The sequence below is a fragment of the Lepus europaeus genome, chromosome 7 (genome assembly GCF_033115175.1).
Source record: "Lepus europaeus isolate LE1 chromosome 7, mLepTim1.pri, whole genome shotgun sequence".
NCBI classification, from domain to species: Eukaryota; Metazoa; Chordata; class Mammalia; order Lagomorpha; family Leporidae; genus Lepus; species Lepus europaeus.
Window position 1 is genome coordinate 17,915,235 of NC_084833.1, and position 19,486 is coordinate 17,934,720.

Genomic DNA, 19,486 nt, shown 5'->3' on the forward strand with positions numbered 1-19,486 from the left:
GAGGCAGCTCCCGGAGAATGAAAGCTGTGGACTTTGAGCGCTGGTTCTGTGCCTTGTCTTCATTCCTGGATCCCAGGAGCCCTCTGACCAGGTCAATGCTGGAAGATTTCCTCGACAGCTCAGGTAGGAATGGTTTTATTGGCCGTCAACGGTGAGCACAAATCAAACAGCACTCCCTGATCACTCACCCGCCACACACCAGAGAGGAGAAAGGTAACTGGGCTCCGGGCCAGACAGAGCCCCTTGGAGCGGCTGGGTCACCAGCTCTCCAAGTACAGTAACACGCCTGTATCCCAGTCCCACAGTGCCCCTGCCCCAACCCTCAGATTCGGATCCTTTTGGCCCTTTGACAAAGTGCCGCCTCTTCCCGCCAGGCTTGTCCCCGTTTGTAGGCTCCAAGCGGATGCTTGCCCCACACCTTTAACGTCACTCATTTCCGTGCCCCAGCTTCTTCCTGGCTCCAAACGAGAATGTGATAACCTAAGAGAAGTGAGAGCACCTTCCGTTATCTGTCTCTGAGAGCTTGGGAGGCTTGGGGCTGGCCCTGAGAACCTAGGGTCCAGTAAGTACTAGGGGACGGGACAGCAGCCAGGCACTACCATGACCAATACAAATCAAGAGGGAGGAAGGCCTAGGCCAAAGAGACTACTGTCTCCCACTGGTCTGCTGGCTGCAGCCCTGGGGTAAATGGACAGGGCCCAGCTGGTTGTCCTGCATCGGACCTGGCGGAGCGGGGAGGGTCGGGCATGGCTGGCCTGTCCTGCTTCTACTTACCCATTGTGGAGGCCAGTGTGTCCCCCATGGGGTTGAACTCGTTAAGCTGCAAAGACAAGAGTATCAGTGTGAGCAGGAGTGAAGGAATCAGGAGGCACAGGGAGGGGCACAGAGGACTAACTCCGGGTCATTTGGGTCAGTAGTGAGGTAGATCGAATGCTTGCTTCCTCCCATCAGTATTGGAGGGCCCGAGTCTCACCGACACGATCCCAGAAGATTCTGGGTCATAGAGCTGACACATCATCTTCCCTGAACCTCCATCAAACACGTCAATCGTCCTTAGTTCGTAGGGAGCGCAACTTTTGAAATTAGGATCTGGGTACCGACCCACGACAATGAGGTTGTACCGAGGGTGCCAGCTTGCCTATAAGATGGAGAGGCTAGTCAGGGGAATAAACACAGAACGCCCTCAAGAGGGACATCAAAACCATTCTTTGCTGCTAACAAGCCAACACCGCAACAAAGGCGCTGCGACCCACATGCAACTGCAGGAATGTGTCACTTGCAGGTGCATCCACTGCAGACTTCTAATCCCCCGTTGGCCTCCTGGCCCCAGGACACCTTGAGGCCTTCTCTCCTGCACTTCCTGCTGCTTTCAACATCAACCTGGCCTAGGTGTTAACAAGTAGGCCTACAACAAAGCGAACGGCCTGTGGTAATCAGAACTATTAGGACAGAAGTCTGAAGTAACCCCACTGCCGCCCCTCTGTCAGCGTGGACAATCAGGAGCTGTGTGTAAAATCACTAGAAGCTGAAAAAGGAAAGGAACTCCAGTAGCCCAGCCTACCCCAGTCATCTGGAAATCACAAATTGGATGGGATTTTCCTGATACGATTTCTCAAGGAAGTTTTGAAGGAGCAAAGATGTGGTTAGCAGGAAGGAAGAAATGGTACCACTAATCACAGACGGCAAGTTGGCCCGGCTGGATATGAGGCGGCAGATCAGGACAGATGGATTAACAAGAACACCAGCTGGGGAAGGATTCTTGGGATTACTTCGTAGGTGCTTGGATATGATTTGAGGTACGTGCGGTACTAAGCGGTCATCATTTTCTGAGTACTTACCCGGTGCTAGGCATGGTGCCAAGTGCTTTAAGTATACTGATTCATCCTCACAACAACCCTATCAGTTAGATACTATTATTCCCTTTTTACAGATGAGGAAACGGAGATCCAAAATGGGAAAGTAAGGGACTTATTTCTATTATTAGAAGCCACCTAAACCTGCAAGACAAACTAAGAAGGTGAAGGTTAGTTTGTGGATCCACACACACAGGTAACTGCAACTGAGAGGGCAGAGCAGAAGCTCAGGATTTTGCAAATGCTCACAGCAGATCAGGGCTGGGCTGAAACTCCTGAGGGAGACAGCTTCTCAGAGAGACAAAGACAGCCCCACAAACTGCAATTGCAAACGTGGCATAAAAGGAACAGAGAGAGCCGAAAGGCTGAGAGACTGTCTGCTGGGGCAAGAAGAGCTCTGGGGCTGCAGGCTCACACGCCTGCCCCCTCCCCACCTTGGGCAGACCTGGCCCGTCCCCACGATCTCAGCTCCCTCTGCGAGTTCCCTTCACTGCATCGCTCACCTTGATGGGAGTGAGGTGCTGGAAGTGCCGGTGAGGATGTGGGATGAGGCCCACGGGGCAGTCCCACTGGGAGGCGGAGTAAATCCGGAGCTCATTCTTCTGATCCGTGGTCAGGAGCCGGGCTCCATCAGGACTGAAGCAAGCTGGCAAAGTGACAAGCACCTCAGCTGCAGAGACCAGAAGCCCCCCCCCCCCCCCCCCGTCGGGCCGCTTCTAGCGGGGGTGCCCTCCCTCTGACACCTCTGAGATGGGGGGAAAGGGCAGAGGTGAATCTGGGCTGTGAGCAGAAGAATTCTACAAACTCAGTAGCCAACAGGAGCGGCCAGAGCTAAAAAAGGTCTGAGACACTGGGGAGAAAGGGTCGGCCTAGCGGCTTCCAAACCTCCCAGGAGGCCCCTGGAGTGTTCAGACAGGTGGGGTGTGCGGAAAGGTGAGGTCTGGGGTGTCACACCTGAGTTGACAGGATGCTTGTGCGGCAGCGAGCAGAGGAAGCTGGCTTTCCCTCTAACCTGGCGCAGGTCCCAGATTTTCACTGTTTGATCTACGGAGGCTGTGGCCAGTAACCAATCGCAGCTCGGGTTCAGAGCCACATGGGTCACTTTCTTTTTGTGCATTCTGAGATTCCAGAGCTGCAGAGGAGAGCCTGGCTCAGCTGGGGACAGAGAATTGAGGTGGGGGGAGGGGAGGGAAGGGAAGGGGCGCCCAGGGCTCAGAGCACGCACCTCTTTACCGTCCATGTTCAGCAGGAACACGTGCCCCATGTTGTCTCCTGTGACCACCACTCGGCTTCTGGCAGACACGTCCAGGCTGCAAAACCACACGCTGGAAGGAGAGACTGAACTGTGAGATTCCTGGGGCCAGAGACAGGTCCTTTAACTCACTGCTGCAGCTCCTGGGCCTAACCCACGCAGGCACTCAATAAATATTTGTTGAATGAATGAAGTATCTGTCTTACCATGGACTCCCAGGAAGAACACTCAGTCTTGTCTACCAGCCAAACAGAGGGAATGAGGGTGAGGGGGGCTCCGAAATGTGTCCAGTCTGCCGGGCCTAGCATCCTGAGCCAGGGAGAGCCCCAGACGCAGTGAGTCCTCGGGCCCTAAGGCAAGCCTCCTGGCTAGCTGGGGCCCCACAGCTGCTAGAACCTCGGTCTCCTTTCTCTGCCTTCCCTCTCCAGCTTGGGGCTAAAGGAGAAGACGCGCCAAGCAGAAACTGCCCAGCTGGGTTCCTCAGAGCTGGCCGGAAAGAAGTGTCTGCCCCCTTCTGAGCAGTGAGGGTAAAAGCACACACGACCTGCAGCCCAGATGCACATCTGTTCCCCTAAACCCTCAAGTGCGCGCTAGTCTGCCTTTTTGTCGTTCCCCTTCAGGATCTTCGAGCGAGAGGGTTTCTTGTGGAAGAGTTAACAGGGAGCTGAGTCTAGCCAGTCACCTGTCCCTGTGGGGCAGCCCAGGAAACCCAGTGCTAGGTGTCAGACCCCGCGCCCTCACTTAACTCCTTAGGGAGCAGTTAGACTTGGGTCTCTGGCTAGAACGCCGAGGGACCTGCATTTTTAAATCCTCCAGCCCCTTGCTCTTGGGGAGCCCAGAGCACTTTTTGGACACTACTGTATCCACTTAAGCTTCCACCAAGGAACTGGTGAGTTCCTCACCCGCCAACGAACAGAAGGAATTGCCTCTGAAGTCCTAAGTGCCTGCTCCACCCTGGGCCGCCACCACCACGTTGACTTGTCTCGTGAGAGTCAAGGTCAAGGCTAACACAGGTGTGACTTAGAGAAAAGCCGAGAAGAGCCGAGGCTCCAGAACACCTTCCCAAAGCAGGAGCCCACCTGGACCGCAGTCAGAGTAGCCAGAGTTTGAGAAAGGGAGGGAAGGGTGGAAAGCGGCGAACGCCTTCTCGTTCCTCCTGGCCAGGTGCAGGTAACAGAAGCGGGGTCAGGATGCTCTCGCCAGGACTACACCTGGAGCTGGAAGCCCTTTCCCCTGCTAGTTCGGCTACTCACTTGCAGGTGTCTGAGCTGGTAAAAACTCGGAGGGTGTTGCCTGTAAAGTCTTGCAGCCTAGTTGTTCCCTCCATTGAGGAGGCGAAAAACTGGTTGGTATTGAGAAGGTTAAACTTCAGCCCAGTGATGCTCCCTCCAGCTCCAATCTAACACGAGGAAGGAAAAAGCCAGTGAGTGATGATGGGCTGGAAGCGAGGAACCAGGCCTGGGCATGTGGACTGCACTTTGACACAAACGCCAGTTGGTCCCGACACCCAGACCCCAAGGTGCTCTCTCCACAGTGTGTTTTCTTTTTAAAATTCACACACAATAAATCTGACTACTTTTGGTATACAGGTCTATGATTTGAATAACCAACACCAAAATCAGGATGTAGAACACACTATCACCCCCAAAACTCCCTAATGCTCTGCTTTCCCATTGTATTCACACTCCCCCCTCACCCTGAAACCCCTGGCATCCACTGATCTGTTCCCCAACACTATAGCTGCCTGCACAGAATATCACAGAGACAAGTCCCAGGGTCAGTGTTGTGGCATAGCATGGTGAGCCTCTGCCTGCAACACTAGCATCCCATATGGATGCCAGTTTGAGACCCAGCTGCTCTATTTCTGATCCAGCTCCCTGCTAATGCGCCCAGGGAAGCAGCAGAGGATGGCCCAAGTGCCTGGGCCCCTGCACCCATGCAGACACCTGGAATTAGCTACCGGCTCCTGGCTTCCACCTGGCCCAGCCCTGGCCATCGTGGCCATTTGGGGAGTGAGCCAGCAAATGGAAGAGCTCTCTCTCCTCTCTCTCTGTAACTCTGCCTTTCAAATAAATAAAAATAAAATCTAAAGAAGAAAAAAGAAATGCATCCATAGTGTGCAGCCTCGGAGCCCCGCCCAGTGGTTGCTGGGGAAGTGCAGCACGGTACGGCTGTGCCAGGGTGCTGCTCCCACGGTGCTCTTTCTAGAAGAGCTTCAGCTCACACCGGTGGCAGGATAAGGAGGGCAAGAGTCAGATCCGTCCCCCTTCCAACGTTTGCAGACAAGGAAGACGAAAATAACCATAATACCAATGGCTGGGTCATAGTAAGTACTTATTATATCCCACACACTGTTTTGTTAAAAACCTCACTCTCTCAGAGCTCCTTCACTCCTCTTTATGCTACCCTGGCCTCACTGACCTGGGCAAGGTCTCCTATCCAACAACCACTTCAACAGGTTCCATCCCCTCTAACACCACTGGCATCAGTGCTCACAGTCTACCAAGCCTTGCTGCTCGTAAGACAATCTGTTCCCGCCACTGGATCAGCCTCCACTACTCCATGCCAGTCCACCACCACCTTCCCTCTACCTGTCACCCAGCCTGGGAGCCCTGAATCTGTGCTGAGCTGCCACCTGCACTGATGTCCATCTCAGCTGCCACCAGACCACCGAGGCCTCCCCACTATGTAAATACTGGTCCTGCTTGAGTCTACCATTTAATGACTTCTGGTTTCAACTGTTCAGGAAGGAAAGGGAGGAGGAAGAAGATGAAAAAGAAAGAGGAAGAGATACCACTCTTTTTTTTTTAACTTTTTTTTTTTTTTAAGATTTATTTTATTTATTTGAAAGACAGTGTTACAGAGAGAGGTAGAGACAGAGAGAGAGGTCTTCCATCCGCCGGTTCACTCCCCAGATGGCCACAACAGCTGGAGCTGCGCTGATCCGAAGCCAGGAACCAGGAGCCTTCTCTGGGTCTCCCACGTGGGTGCAGGAGCCCAAGGACTTGGGCCATCTTGTACTGCTTTCCCAGGCCATAGCAAAGAGCTGGATTGGAAGAGGAGCAGCTGGAACTCGAACCGGCACCCATATGGGATGCCGGCACTGCAGGCGGCGGCTTTAACACGCTGTGCCACATCGCTGGCCCCGAGATACCACTCTTAAACTCTCCACAGACTAGAAAACAGGGCATAATTCCCAAGCGTATGATGTCAGTATACCCTTGTTACCCAAATCTGACAAGGACATATCAAAGTACTGGCCACTCTTACATATGAAGAGAATACAGATGTCCTATATAAAATATCAGCAAACTCAATCCAGTGATATTTAAAAAGGATAAACACACTATGACCAAGTGGGTTCATTCCAATAATGCCAGGTTTGGTTACACAGGAAAATTCAATCAGGCATCAAAGGAAAAGATCCAGAATGGAAGGGGGGAAACTAGAAAAGGCTCGAGAATTGTATATTTGATTCAGAGGTAATATTCTGAACATATAAAAGAACTCCTAAAGCTCACAAATAAAATAATCCTCAGCCCGGAGGGTAACATGACAGCCTCTGGAGTGCCTGGCTTTAATTCCAGGCTCCCAGCTCCTGATTCTGGCTTCCTAATATGGACACTGGGAGACAGTGGTGATGGCTCAAATAACTGGGCTCCTGCCACCCACATGGGAGACCTGGACTGTGTCCCTGGCTCCCAACATGGCCTGCTCAAGCCCCAGCTCATGTTGACATCTGGAGAGCAAACCAGTGGATGGAAGATCTGTGTGTGTGTCTCTCTCTCCCTCTCTCTCTCTGTAGCTCCACTTTTCAAATAAAATAAATAATTACCAAACTGCACTTAAAAATAGGTAAAATAGTAACCAGTGGATGGAAGATACATAAGATGGTAAATGTTATGTTGTTTTCTATCACAACTTTTTTTTTTTTTTCTTTTTGACAGGCAGAGTGGACAGTGAGAGAGAGAGACAGAGAGAAAGGTCTTCCTTTACCGTTGGTTCACCCTCCAATGGCCGCCGCGGTTGGCGCGCTGCGGCCGGCGCACCGCGCTGATCCGATGGCAGGAGCCAGGTGCTTATCCTGGTCTCCCATGCGGGTGCAGGGTCCAAGCACTTGGGCCATCCTCCACTGCACTCCCTGGCCACAGCAGAGAGCTGGCCTGGAAGAGGGGCAACCGGGACAGAATCCGGTGCCCCGACCGGGACTAGATCCCGGTGTGCCGGCGCCGCAAGGCGGAGGATTAGCCTAGTGAGCCGCGGTGCTGGCTTCAACTTTTTTTTTTAAAAAAGGCAGTATCAGTTACTAAAGATAGAATTTTTATTTATTTATTTTTATTTTTATTTTTTGACAGAGTGGATAGTGAGAGGGAGAGACAGAGAGAAAGGTCTTCCTTTTTGCTGTTGGTTCACCCTCCAATGGCCGCTGCGGCCGGCACATCTCGCTGATCCGAAGCCAGGAGCCAGGTGCTTCTCCTGGTCTCCCATGCGGGTGCAGGGCCCAAGGACTTGGGCCATCCTCCACTGCCTTCCCGGGCCATAGCAGAGAGCTGGCCTGGAAGGGGGGCAACCAGGATAGAATCCGGCGCCCCGACCGGGACTAGAACCCGGTGTGCCGGCGCCGCAAGGCGGAGGATTAGCCTGTTAAGCTATGGCGCCGGCCCTAAAGATAGAATTGTAAAAGTAAAAATGAAAAAACTGTAATGAAAAAATGGAATGTAACTAATGAGCCAAGAAAAAAAAAAATTCAGTGCAGTCGACCACATTAATAGAACAAATAGGAAAAAAGCATATGACCTCAACAGGTGCAAAAAAAAGGTGATGCAATTCAGTTATCACTTGTAAGAACTTTTGGCAAACTAGGAATAAAAATGGAATTTATTTAACCTGATATAGAATATTTTTTAAAAAGTATTTCTTTCTTTAAAAGAGTTACAGAATGAAAGGGAGAGACAGAGAAAGACAGGGATCTTCTATCTGCTGGTTCCCTTCCCAGATGGCTGCAACTGCCAAGGCTGGGCCAGGAAGAGGGCAGGGGCCAGGAGCTTTTTCCAGGTCTCCCAAGTGGGTTAAGGAACCCAAATTCTTGGGCCTCTCCCACTTCTTTCCCACGTGCATTAGCAGGGAGGTGGACTGGAAGCGGAGAAGCCAGGACTTGAACTGGAGCCCATATGGAATGCCAGTGCCACAGGCGGAGACTTAACCTTCTATGCCACCGCGCCGGACCCGTTTTTGTTTATAAAAGGCAGTTTCTGTTTGAGATGAGAAACCTGGAAACAGTGACAATAGTGGCATACAACAGGGATATACGAAATACCACTGAACTGTACACTTAGAAATGATTTTCATGATGAATTTTGTTATGTCCACTTTACCATAATAAGCAGTAGTAAAAGTCTTATGTGGTGAAAACATTCTATGGGGCCAGCGCTGTGGCACAGTGGGCATATGGGCACCGGTTCTAGTCCTGGCTGCTCCTCTTCCAATCTAGCTCTCTGCTGTGGTGTGGGAAAGCAGTAGAAGATGGCCCCTGCACCCATGTGGGAGACTCGGAAGAAGTTCCTGGCTCCTGACTTCAGATCAGCTCAGCTCTGAATGCTGCAGCCATCTGGGGAGTGAACCAGCAGATGGAGGACCTCTCTGTCTCTACCTCTCTCTGTAACTCTGTCTTTCAAATAAATAAAATAAATCTTTAAAAAAATTCTATGATCAAGAACAAGACCACACAGCCTGAGCACCTGGACCCCTGCCACTCATGTGGGAGACCTAGATGGAGTCCTTGGCTCACTCCTGGCTGTTGTGGACATCTGGGAAGCAAACCAATCGATGGAAGATACCTGTCTCTCCCTCTCTCTCCCTCTCTCTCATTTTGCCTCTCAAATAACTAATTTTTTTTTTTTAAAGAAGATCAGTGAACTTGAAGATACAGCAATAGAAATTACACAACATGAGATGGCTCAAGTGGTTGGGTTTCTGCCACCCACATGGGAGACCTGGGTAGCATTTCCAGTCCCAGGCTATGGCCCTGGCCACTGCAGTCATTTGGGGAATGAACCAGCTGATAGGATCTTTCTTTCTATATCTATCTATCTCTCTGCCTATTGAATAATATGTATATATATGAAAAGAAAATGGCCAAAAATGCACTTAATAAAAAAAACTATACAAGAAGAATAAAGGAGGCGGAGGAAAAAAATTACCAGTGTGCCAGTGATCTGTATGGCAACACCTAGCAGCCTAACATATACATACATCTACATCTACATCTACATCTACATATATGTCCCTGAAGATGTGGGGGAGAGGAGGAGAGGGAGGGAGAAGAGGACAAATGCAGAAGAAGAAGTAATAACCTAAAAACTTCCAAATTTGATGACAACTATAAACTCGGAGATCAAAGCTCAATGACTCAGAAGAAATATACAGAATACCACATCAAGGCACTTCATAATCATTTTTAAAGCATCCAAGAAAAAAAATCACATAGAACACAAGGATGATAGCAGACTTCCTGTAAGAAATCATCTTTAAAGTACTGAAAGAAAAAAACGGAACATGTACATGATAAATACATGTAATAATTAGTCAATTAAGAAATACATTACAAATAATTAATTTTTAAAAAACAGTGAGCCCAGGGCTGGGGCTGTGGCAGAGCAGGTAAAGCCACTGCCTGCGGTGCCCACATCCCATATGGACACCAGTTGGAGTCCCAGCTGCCTCATTTCTGATCCAGCTCCCTGATAATGTGTCTGAGAAAGTAGTGGAAGATGCTTGGGCCCCTGCACCCATGTGGGAGACCTGGAGGAAGCTCCTGGCTCCACTTCACACAGGTCCAGCTCTGGCCGTTGTATTGATTTGGGAAGTAAACCAGCAGATGGAAGACCTCTCTCTCTCTCTCTCTCTCTCTCTCTAACTCTGCCTTTCAAATAAAATAAACAAGGCCAGCGCCGCAGCTCAATAGGCTAATCCTCTGCCTAGCAGCGCCGGCACACCGGGTTCTAGTCCCGGTCGGGGCGCTGGATTCTGTCCTGGTTGCCCCTCTTCCAGGCCAGCCCTCTGCTGTGGCCCAGGAGTGCAGTGGAGGATGGCCCAAGTCCTTGGGCCCTGCACCCACATGGGAGACCAGGAGAAGCACCTGGCTCCTGGCTTCGGATCAGTGCGGTGCGCCAGCAGCAGTGCACCGGCCTCAGCGGCCATTAGAGGGTGAACCAATGGTAAAGGAAGACCTTTCTCTCTCTCACTGTCAACTCTGCCTGTCAAAAAATAAATAAATAAATAAATAACAACAAATCTTTAAAAAACAAAAAAACTGGGGTTGGCACTGTGGTGCAGCAGGTTAACGCCCTAGCCTGAAGCGCCGGCATCCCATGTGGGCACTGGTTCTAGTTCTGGATGCTCCTCTTCTGATTCAGCTCTCTGCTATGGCCTGGGAAAGCAGTAGAAGATGGCCCAAGTCTTTGGGCCCCTGCACCCATGTGGAAGACCTGGAAGAAGCTCCTGGCTCCTGGCATTGGATCAGTGCATATCCAGCCATTGCGGCCATCTGGGGATTGAACCAGTGGATAGAAGACCTCTCTCTCAGTCTCTACCTCTCTCTGTAATTCTCTTTCAAATAAATTTAAAAAATCTTAAAAAACAAACAAACAAAATACCATGAACCCAGCAAAAATTATCTTTCCCCAAAATGCTTTTTCAGGCAAACAAAAATACAAAGAATTCAGGGCCAGCATTGTGGCATAACAGGTTAATCCATGCCTGCAATGCTGGCATTCCATATGTATGCTAGTTTGTGTCCTGGCTGCTCTACTTCCAAACCAGCTCCCTGCTAACACACCTGGGAAAGCAGCAGTAGATGGCTAAGGTCCTTGGGCCCTTGCAGCCATGTGGAAAACCAGGATGAAGCTCCTGACTCCTATCTCTGGCCTGGCCCAGCCCCCCATATTGCAGTCATTTGGGGAGTGAACTAGCAGATGGAAGATTCTCTCTCTCTCTCTCTCTCTCTTTGTATCCCCCTTTCCCTCTAACTTTGCCTTTCAAATAAATAAAATAAAATCTTGAAAAAATTTAATCAATAACCAACCTGCATTGTAAGAAATGTTAAAAGTCTCCATCCCCGCCCTCCCCCCATTTTGGGATACCCCACTATTTGGGATACCTGCATCCCATACGAGGGTGCCAGTTTAAGTCCTGGCTATTCCATGCTACCAATATAGCTTCCTGTTATTGTGCCTGGGAGATAGCAGATTATGGCCCAAGTAGTTGGGCTCCTACTACCAATGTGGGAGATCCAGATAGGGTTCCTGGCTTTGGCTTTGGCCTGGCCTCACCGTGGCTGTTATGGGCAATTGGGGAGTGAGCTACTGGACTGAAGAGTTATCTCTCTATCATTCTGCCTTTCAAATAAATAAATAAATCTTTTAAAAAAATGAAAAAATGTTAAAGGAATTTTTCAGGCAGAAGGAAATTGTTAGCAAAAGGAAATCTGGATTACATAAAAGAATGAAAAGCATTGGCAATGGCAATAAGTGGGTAAATGTAAGTATTTTTCTCATTTAAAAGATACTGTTTATAGATTCTTACCCTACAACCAGTCATTCTACTTCCAGTTATTTACCTCCCAAAATGCAAACATATAAACATACAAATACTTGTATATGAATGTACATAGCATCTTTATTTGTAGCAGTTAAACACTGGAAAAAACCCAAATGTTCTTCAGCAAGCAAAGGATGAATGGTAGTGTACCAACCGAATGCAACACTATTCAGAAAGAAAAACTACTGATATGCATACAAATGTAGATCCATCTCACATAGAGGGAAAGAAGCTAGATCCAAAAAGTAGGTATGCTTCATTCATATAAAATTATAAAAAATGCAAATTAATCCACAGGGATAGAAAACAGATGAGCAGTTTCCAGGAAAAAACAGATGGCAGACAGGGATGGATTACCAAGGGGCACGAAGAAGCTTTCAGGGGTCATGGACATGTTCATGATTTTATTTTTCAATTCAATTTGAGAGGCAGACAGACAGAAAAGATATGAGCTCTCCTCTGTGGCCCACTCCCCAGAGGCACACAAAGGCAAGGCCTGGAGCAGCCTGAAGCCAGGAACTCAATCCAGGTCTACTATGGGAGTGGCAGGGATTCAACCGCTTTAGCCATCACCAGCTGCCTCCCAGGGTCTGCATTGGCAGGAAGCTGGAAATAGGAGCCAAAGCCAGGAACTGAATCCACATACTCCAACATGGGACACAAGCATCTTAGCTGCTAGGCCAAACACCTGCCCCCTACTTGTTATTTTAATTGTGATGGCCTCATAGTCATATATACATAAATGTTAAAATACGCTCAGTTCCCTCTATGTCATTCTATCTAAAGATATAATTTAAGAAAGAAAGAGGCTGGCGCCAAGGCTCCATGCACTAATCCTCCACCTGTGGTGCCGGCATACCAGGTTCTAGTCCCAGTTGGGGCTCCAGGTTCTGTCCCGGTTGCCCCTCTTCTATTCCAGCTCTCTGCTGTGGCCCGGGAGTGCAGTGGAGGATGGCCCAAGTGCTTGGGCCCTGCAACCACATGGGAGACTGGGAGAGGAACCTGGCTCCTGGCTTCGGATCAGCGCAGTGCGCCGGCCACAGCACACCAGCCACAGTGCCCATTGCGGGGTGAACCAACGGCAAAGGAAGACCTTTCTCTCTGTCTCTCTCTCTCACTGTCCACTCTGCCTGTCAAAAAAAAAAAAAAAAAAAAGAAAGAAAGAAAGAAAGCAAGCAAGCAAGCAAGCTCCAGGCTCAAATAGCTTTTCTAGTGAATTCTACAAAAAAATTTAAGGAAGAAGGGTGGGCATTGTAGCACAGCAGATCAACTGGGACACCTACATCCCTTATCATAGGACTGGTTAGGGTCCTGGCTACTGGCTATTCATGTTCCTTTTTTTTCTTTTTTTTAAAGATTGATTTATTTATCTATTCGAAAGGCAAAGTAACAGAGAGAGGGAGAGACAGAGAGTCTTCCACCACTGGTTCACTCCCCAAGAAGAGCTAGGTCTGGGCCAGGCTAAAGCCAGGAGCCAGGAACTCCATCCTGGTCTCCTACATGGGTGGCAGGGGCCCAAGCACTTAAGCCATCTTCTACTGCCATTCCAGGGACATTAGCAGAAAACTGGATAAAAAGTGGAGTAGCCAGAACTGGAACCAGTGCTCCGATATAGGATGCTGGTGTCACAAGCAGTAGTTCAACCTACTGTACCACCACAACACCACCACTGCCCCAACTCCACTTCTGATCCAGTTCCCTGCTAATTTGCCTGGGAGGCAGTGGATGATGGGCCAGGTGGTTGGGTTCCTGCCTCCTGGCTTTAGCCTGGCCCAGCCTTGGCTGTTGCAACCATTTAGAGAGTGAACCAGCAGGTGAATGATCTCTCTCTCTCTCTCTCTCTCTCTGTGCCACTCTGCCTTTCAAATAAATAAATAAATATTTTTTTGGCCGGCGCTGTGGCTTAACAAGCTAATCCTCTGCCTTACAGCGCCGGCACACCGGGTTCTAGTCCCGGTTGGGGCGCCGGATTCTACCCCGGTTGCCCCTCTTCCAGGCCAGCTCTCTGCTGTGGCCTGGGAAGGCAGTGGAGAATGGCCCAAGTCCTTGGGCCCTGCACCCGCATGGGAGACCAGGAGAAGCACCTGGCTCCTGGCTTCGGATCAGCACAATGTGCTGGCCGCAGCGGCCATTAGAAGGTGAACCAACAGCAAGAAGGAAGACCTTTCTCTCTGTCTCTCTCTCTCACTATCCACTCTGCCTGTCAAATAAATAAATAAATATTTTTTAAAAGATTTATTTGAAAGGCAAAGTTATAAAGAGAGAAATAGGGAGGGAGGGAGGGAGAGAGAGAGAGAGAGAACAAACCATTTGGTTCACTTCCCAAATAGCTGCAACAGCTAGGGCTAGGCCAGGCCAAAGTCCAGAGCCAGGAGCCAGGAGCTTTATCTTGGTCTCCCTGTGGGTGAGGGGTTTCAAGGACTTGAGCCATCTTCTGCTGCTGTCCCAGGCACATTAGCAGGGAGTTGAATCAGAAGTGGAGTAGCTGAGACTTGAATTGGCACTCACATGGGATGCCAGCATTGCAGACAGTGGCTTTACCCATCACGCCACAATGCCAGACCCAGTTTTTAAAGAAATGCAAAGAAGAATACCAATCACATTCTTCCCAGAAAACAGAACAGGAGGAAGCACGTCCCAACTTATTTTATGAGGTGAGTATTACCCTGATATCAAAACCAAAGGAATCACAAAAAAAAAAATTACATGATTTTTAAAAATGCTCATTCTCTGGTATCACAGTTTAAACTGGAACATCTGATATAAAAAATAAACCCCACAGATTCTAGGGTAGGACACATTGGGTAATAACAAGACGGGAGTATGAGCACATGCAATAGTGCACACATGCACCTAAGAGATGCCAAAAATGGGAATTGTAGATCATCTTTATTTTCTTTACACTTCTCTCTGTATGGCTTGAATTTTTATGATGTGCACAGACTGTTTTTATAATAAGAATAAAGTAAAGCTGTCTTCATTTTGAAAATACATACAATACATGTTCCTTTGCCAAGAACCTGACAGACGTAAAGAGCAGAGCCAAGGTCAGGATGACAACAGAAGTGACACAAGGTGGCACAGCTGCTCCTTCAGTAACTGGCTGGAAAACAACTTTCCACTGTCAGCCTCTGGGAGTTCAGAATAGTGCTCCTCGGAACCAGGACACCCTTCCTCTGCTCCAGCCCAGCTCCCTGTCACGTCACAAAGTTCAAACACCCACATCCAGGTCCATCCCCGTGTGAGAACACCTGAGGGACAAGCGCTTTGTAATACACGGTGATGCAGAACAAAAGCAGTGTCTGCCTGGCCCAAGTTCAGAGCAGCTGTCACCTCCTGTCAACCAGGAGGCGTTTTTCCAGGACATCTTACACTTCTTACTGCTCCAGGCTTTAGCTACACTTCTATCCCCACGTCCTAAAACCTGGGTAAAAATAAATCTCTTCCTGCATGAGCTCTGGATTCTGACCTCCCCCTAGAGCTGCCCTCCGGAGGGCACCTGCCTCATTAGCTCTGCACACCGCACCTCCCTCGCTGCCTTTCTTCTGGCTTTCGGCCCTTGTTTCTTCCACACCAATCTCACAACCCTGAACCCCAGCCACCCAAGCCTGCCATACCCGGCATTTTCTGATGGGCCGCTCTCCACACCCCTCCACTTAAGAGACCTTATCCTGGGCTCTGGCTCATCTCCTCCACCTCTAAACCTCAGCTGGACAATGGTGAGCTGAGGCAGACGTGGGTTTAATTGTATTCAGTCTCCACAGTTCTGAGGACTAGTTATACAATTCACTGAATGCCACTGAAGTGCACACTTAAAACTGGTTCAGATGGTAAATTTTATCCTATTTACAACTTAAAAAAATCAGGATATTTCATAAAAAAATTAAAACCAGGATTTCAGACTGTATTTGAAAAACACCTGCTATCAAAGGATCCACATTCCTGCACAGCGACCACCTCCAGTGTACCACGCCCCCTACCACCACACTCACCCATCATTCACATTTTTTCTTTTCTGTTTGGCTTCTTGAGGCCTAGAGCTTGTGATTCCTGCTCAAAACCCCAGAGTGTCACATCTCATATCAGCTGGGCAAGCTAAAAAATCCTGGAGAGGCCAACATACTCACCCTTCCGCAACTGACAGTAACCACTAGATGCCATTAAAAAGCTCCATGGCACACTTTGCCTTCCCTCCTCGCCACTTATCTCAGCATTGCTCTTCACTCCTCACTTATCCCTGAAGCCTTCTCCATCAACTCTAATTCAAAGGGCGTTCTGTAGCACTTAGCATCTAATCGTTCGTTATCTTGCACATATCCACCCCCTCCATCCAGTTACACTTCAAGCCCCTCATTCATTCAACAAATCCAAAGCATGATTCTAGGCACTGGGGACACGGCAGTGAGCCAGAAAGACAAGGTCCCCCAGCCCTCATGCAACAAAGACGTTACGAATAAGTGAAATAATTCAGACAGTGATGGACGTTTTGGGAGAAAGGAGAAGCAGTGATGATCCTGGGAATGACTGGGGGGGAGGGGCTACTTAATGAGTTGGACAGTGAGTGAAGGCCCCCTTGAAGTACGCTGAGCAGGTACCTGAGTGAGAAGGAGTCAGCCATGAAGAGACCAAGAGCAAGAGCACTCCACAGGGAACAGCAAGTGCAGAGAATACACCCCACCCCACCCCACCCCGCCACCTTTCAGGGATAGAAATAGATGGTGTGGTTAAACCACAGAAGTGAATAAAAGAGGTCAGATTCTATGGGTGAGCAATAGTCTATACATTCTAATATCTCAAGGGCAGGCATTCAACTAATATTTGAGTACCACAACCATTTACACGTTTGACAATGCCCAGTAACGGTCAACCCCAATCATCTCTTTACTGGGTGATGCCAACATTCCTTTCATTCCTGTAACAAACCCGTCTTTAGCAAGGAGAAAGCTTACCCCTTTGATGAAGGTGGGTCTGTCCTTTACCCTAAAGTTCCACAGCATGATGTCTCCCCCTTTGGAACCCACTGCCAGGGTGCTGGGGTGAGTCGGGTGCCAGGCCAAGGAGGTAGCCCTCCTATCAAAGGGGGCAGCCTTTTGGAATATCCGGTAAGAAGCCAGAGAGTGTAAAAAGGACTGCTGGAGATCCTGCCACAGAGAGAAAAGAACCAAGCTGTATTAAAACCCAAGTCCTGGGGTTATGCAACCAAACTACCAAGTCTTGTAGCGGTTTAAGCTACCGCCAGCAATGCCGCCAACCCATATGGGTGCTGGTTCATGTCCTGGCTGCTCCACTTCCGATCCAGCCCCCTGCTAATGTGTCTGAGAAGTCAGCAGTGGATGGTCCAAGTGCTTGTGCCCCGGCCACCTATGTCAGAGACAGGGAAGAAGCTCCTGGTTTCAGTCCGGCCCAGGCCTGACTGTGCGGCCATTTGGGGAGTGAGCCAGCAGATGGAGGCCCTCTCTCTCTCTCTCTCTTCCTGTAACTCTTTCAAATAACTAAACAAATCTTAAACACAACTCCACACACACACACACCAAGTCCCAGGCAATCTGGTAAAGTGCCAATCTCTGCTTCACAGATGAGCCCTAGGGCCAAATCCTCCTCCACCAAAGGAAAAGTAACTGCCTGGCCCTGTACATGAAAATATTTGCAACATATGTGACCTACTCTTGGAAAGCAAAGGGGCAGAGGTGCATTCCACTGGGACCTTTATAATCTAAGACTTTTCTATCTAGCTGAGCTCCCAGTGGGCCAGTCACTACCACGGGTGGGTGGTGGTGGTGATCTGACCACTTTGCCAAAAACCAATTCTGGAGCATGCAAACCCTGGAGCATGCAAACCCTGGAGCACATCAGCCGGGAAACACCCACCTGCTGCAGTGATGGCCAGGCAGTTCTGCCCAGCCTGTGCTGGTGCAAGGCCCTGACAAGGCTGCTGCAGGGCTGCGGGTCCTGCAGGCCAGGCAACCCCGCCTGGAGGCAGTCTGAGTCAGATCTTCTGCCAGGACCTGCCAAGAAGAAGAGACATACTTTCCCCTCCAGTCTCAGGCAAGGCTTTTCTGGTGAAATCTCAGGAGGTCCTGTTGTGGAATTCACTATAGCCACCCTGTCTCATCACCTCCGGGCTTTTCCACAGTCTGTGTATCTACTTCACCCAGCACAAGAAATAGGATTCAATCCCTTCCCCAAAACCGTTAATTCTGAAGTAAAACTAAGTATGATCTTGCCGGGTTCCTGAGGGCTGACGCAAAGAAACACACAGGAATAAAGCACACTGCAGAGCTCCTCCCCGTGTAGATGGGACTGGGTGCCAATTTCAAAACTGCAAAGTAGTGGGGTCCCTGCCACCCACTTGGGAGACCTGGATGGGGGTCCCTGGCTCCTGCTTTTGGCCTGGCCCAGCTCCAGCTGTTGCAGGGATCTGGGGAGTGAACCAGTGGCTGGGAGCTCTCTGTCTCTCCCCAGAATAAAATAAAATCACATATAACGCACAACAAAAATGGTTTTTGGACAGCAGAATGCAAGTGATTGTCTCCAAAAAGATGTCACTTTAAATGCTGGATTAAAATAGTGTCGAGGTGACATCAACTTAGAACAGGAAGTAGACGACTCCAGAGGATTATCTAACTGTATCTGCAGATTCAGTCTCTATGGGGCTTTTTGACAACCTCTTGTTTCTTCTCAAGGACAAAAACCACGTCATCCACAGCCCCCTGCCCCAGTCTCGGGTTCCCCCATTACCCCTTACAGCCCCAAGTTCAAATCCCAGGAAACCTCAGAGATGGAGCTTTCTAAGGAAGGCAACAGGAGGCCGTCCCAGCTAAAACCAAGGCCACAGAACTACAGACACCCACCGCGCCAGGAGAGGTAGGATCACTTAGGCAGCCCTCAGGGTGTAAGGCTCCGCAGACAGACCAGGACTGGGAGGGGGGCTCATCTGTTTCCTCCTCCTGGCGAGGAGGGAGCCCAGAGGGCCTGCAGGCAAAAAGCACAGCCTGAGGCACGCGATCCCTGGGGCTGCCTCAGGAACCCCGGAGCCATCCCCCACTCCGGCCTGGGCCCCCAGAATGGCGGAAGCATTAAAGCCGCAAGCACAGGCAGTACCGCAGCCCGTGACGTTCAGCTTCTTGGCCTCGGGCTCCCGGTCTCGGGGACTTCGGTTCCTCTTGCTCCGGGGGCGCAGCACAACCTCGAGGGGCTTCTGGGCTTCTGCGCGCTTCTTGGGAGCCATCGCGCCGCCCGTGCGAAGGGGCGTCCTTTGCAGGGATCCCGGAAAGAGGACTGAAAAGCCTGTGCGGAGAGAGGCAAAGCGGGGAGCCCGAAAGCCCCGCGGCTACCTGTAGCCCAACTAAGCCAACTTCCCGCCAAACATGCCCGGAGCTTGTTTGGTTCTGACTCTGGCTCCGCCCCTCTCGGAGGGACACGCCCCTTCCGGGAAGGCGGGACGTGCGCGGCGATTGGACGAGCGTGAAGGGCGGAGCTTCCGCTCCCCGGCAGGCGTCTGGGTTTTCTCTTTTTTTCTTCTTGGAGATTGGGATGTCTCCTCTGTGATGCGCCGCGCGTTACATAACCGCTCATGTCTGAACACAGATAGTAACACGGACACGATCCAGAACACAAAAGTGACCAGAACTCTCCCTGTTCCGGCCAATATGGAAACTAATGGCGGCCCCTGTGCCAGCCGCACCTTCAACCTTGCTTCTGCCCGCCCAGTCTGGGGATAAGGCTGGTCAGGATGCTGTAGGGGAGGACTCGCTGGGGCCCAAGATTTAAACCAACGTGACAC

The 19,486-nt window shown here is 50.0% G+C and overlaps 1 protein-coding gene across 1 annotated transcript; it reads right to left on the bottom strand.

The window, feature by feature from the left end:
- Window positions 1-91: 91 nt before the first annotated feature.
- DDB2 (damage specific DNA binding protein 2) lies at window positions 92-19,081 on the bottom strand. The gene is made up of 10 exons (XM_062196199.1): window positions 18,805-19,081; window positions 17,572-17,708; window positions 16,653-16,844; window positions 4,359-4,504; window positions 3,079-3,178; window positions 2,808-2,985; window positions 2,357-2,499; window positions 974-1,138; window positions 775-820; window positions 92-480 (listed from the first exon to the last, which is right to left on the bottom strand). Exons 1-10 carry the CDS (start codon window positions 18,929-18,931, stop codon window positions 431-433), a joined length of 1,284 nt encoding a protein of 427 aa, XP_062052183.1. The 5' UTR covers window positions 18,932-19,081; the 3' UTR covers window positions 92-430.
- Window positions 19,082-19,486: the final 405 nt, after the last annotated feature.

What these genes read in the sequence shown, in the direction of transcription:
- DDB2 (XM_062196199.1), bottom strand. Translation starts at nt 18,931, where the DNA reads ATGGCTCCCAAGAAGCGCGCAGAAGCCCAGAAGCCCCTCGAGGTTGTG. An exon ending in TGAACATGGACGGTAAAGAG is followed by an intron (nt 2,986 to 3,078) that starts GTGCGTGCTCTG and finishes TCTCCTCTGCAG; the next exon opens with CTCTGGAATCTCAGAATGCA. An exon ending in AGCACCTCACTCCCATCAAG is followed by an intron (nt 1,139 to 2,356) that starts GTGAGCGATGCA and finishes TCCATCTTATAG; the next exon opens with GCAAGCTGGCACCCTCGGTA.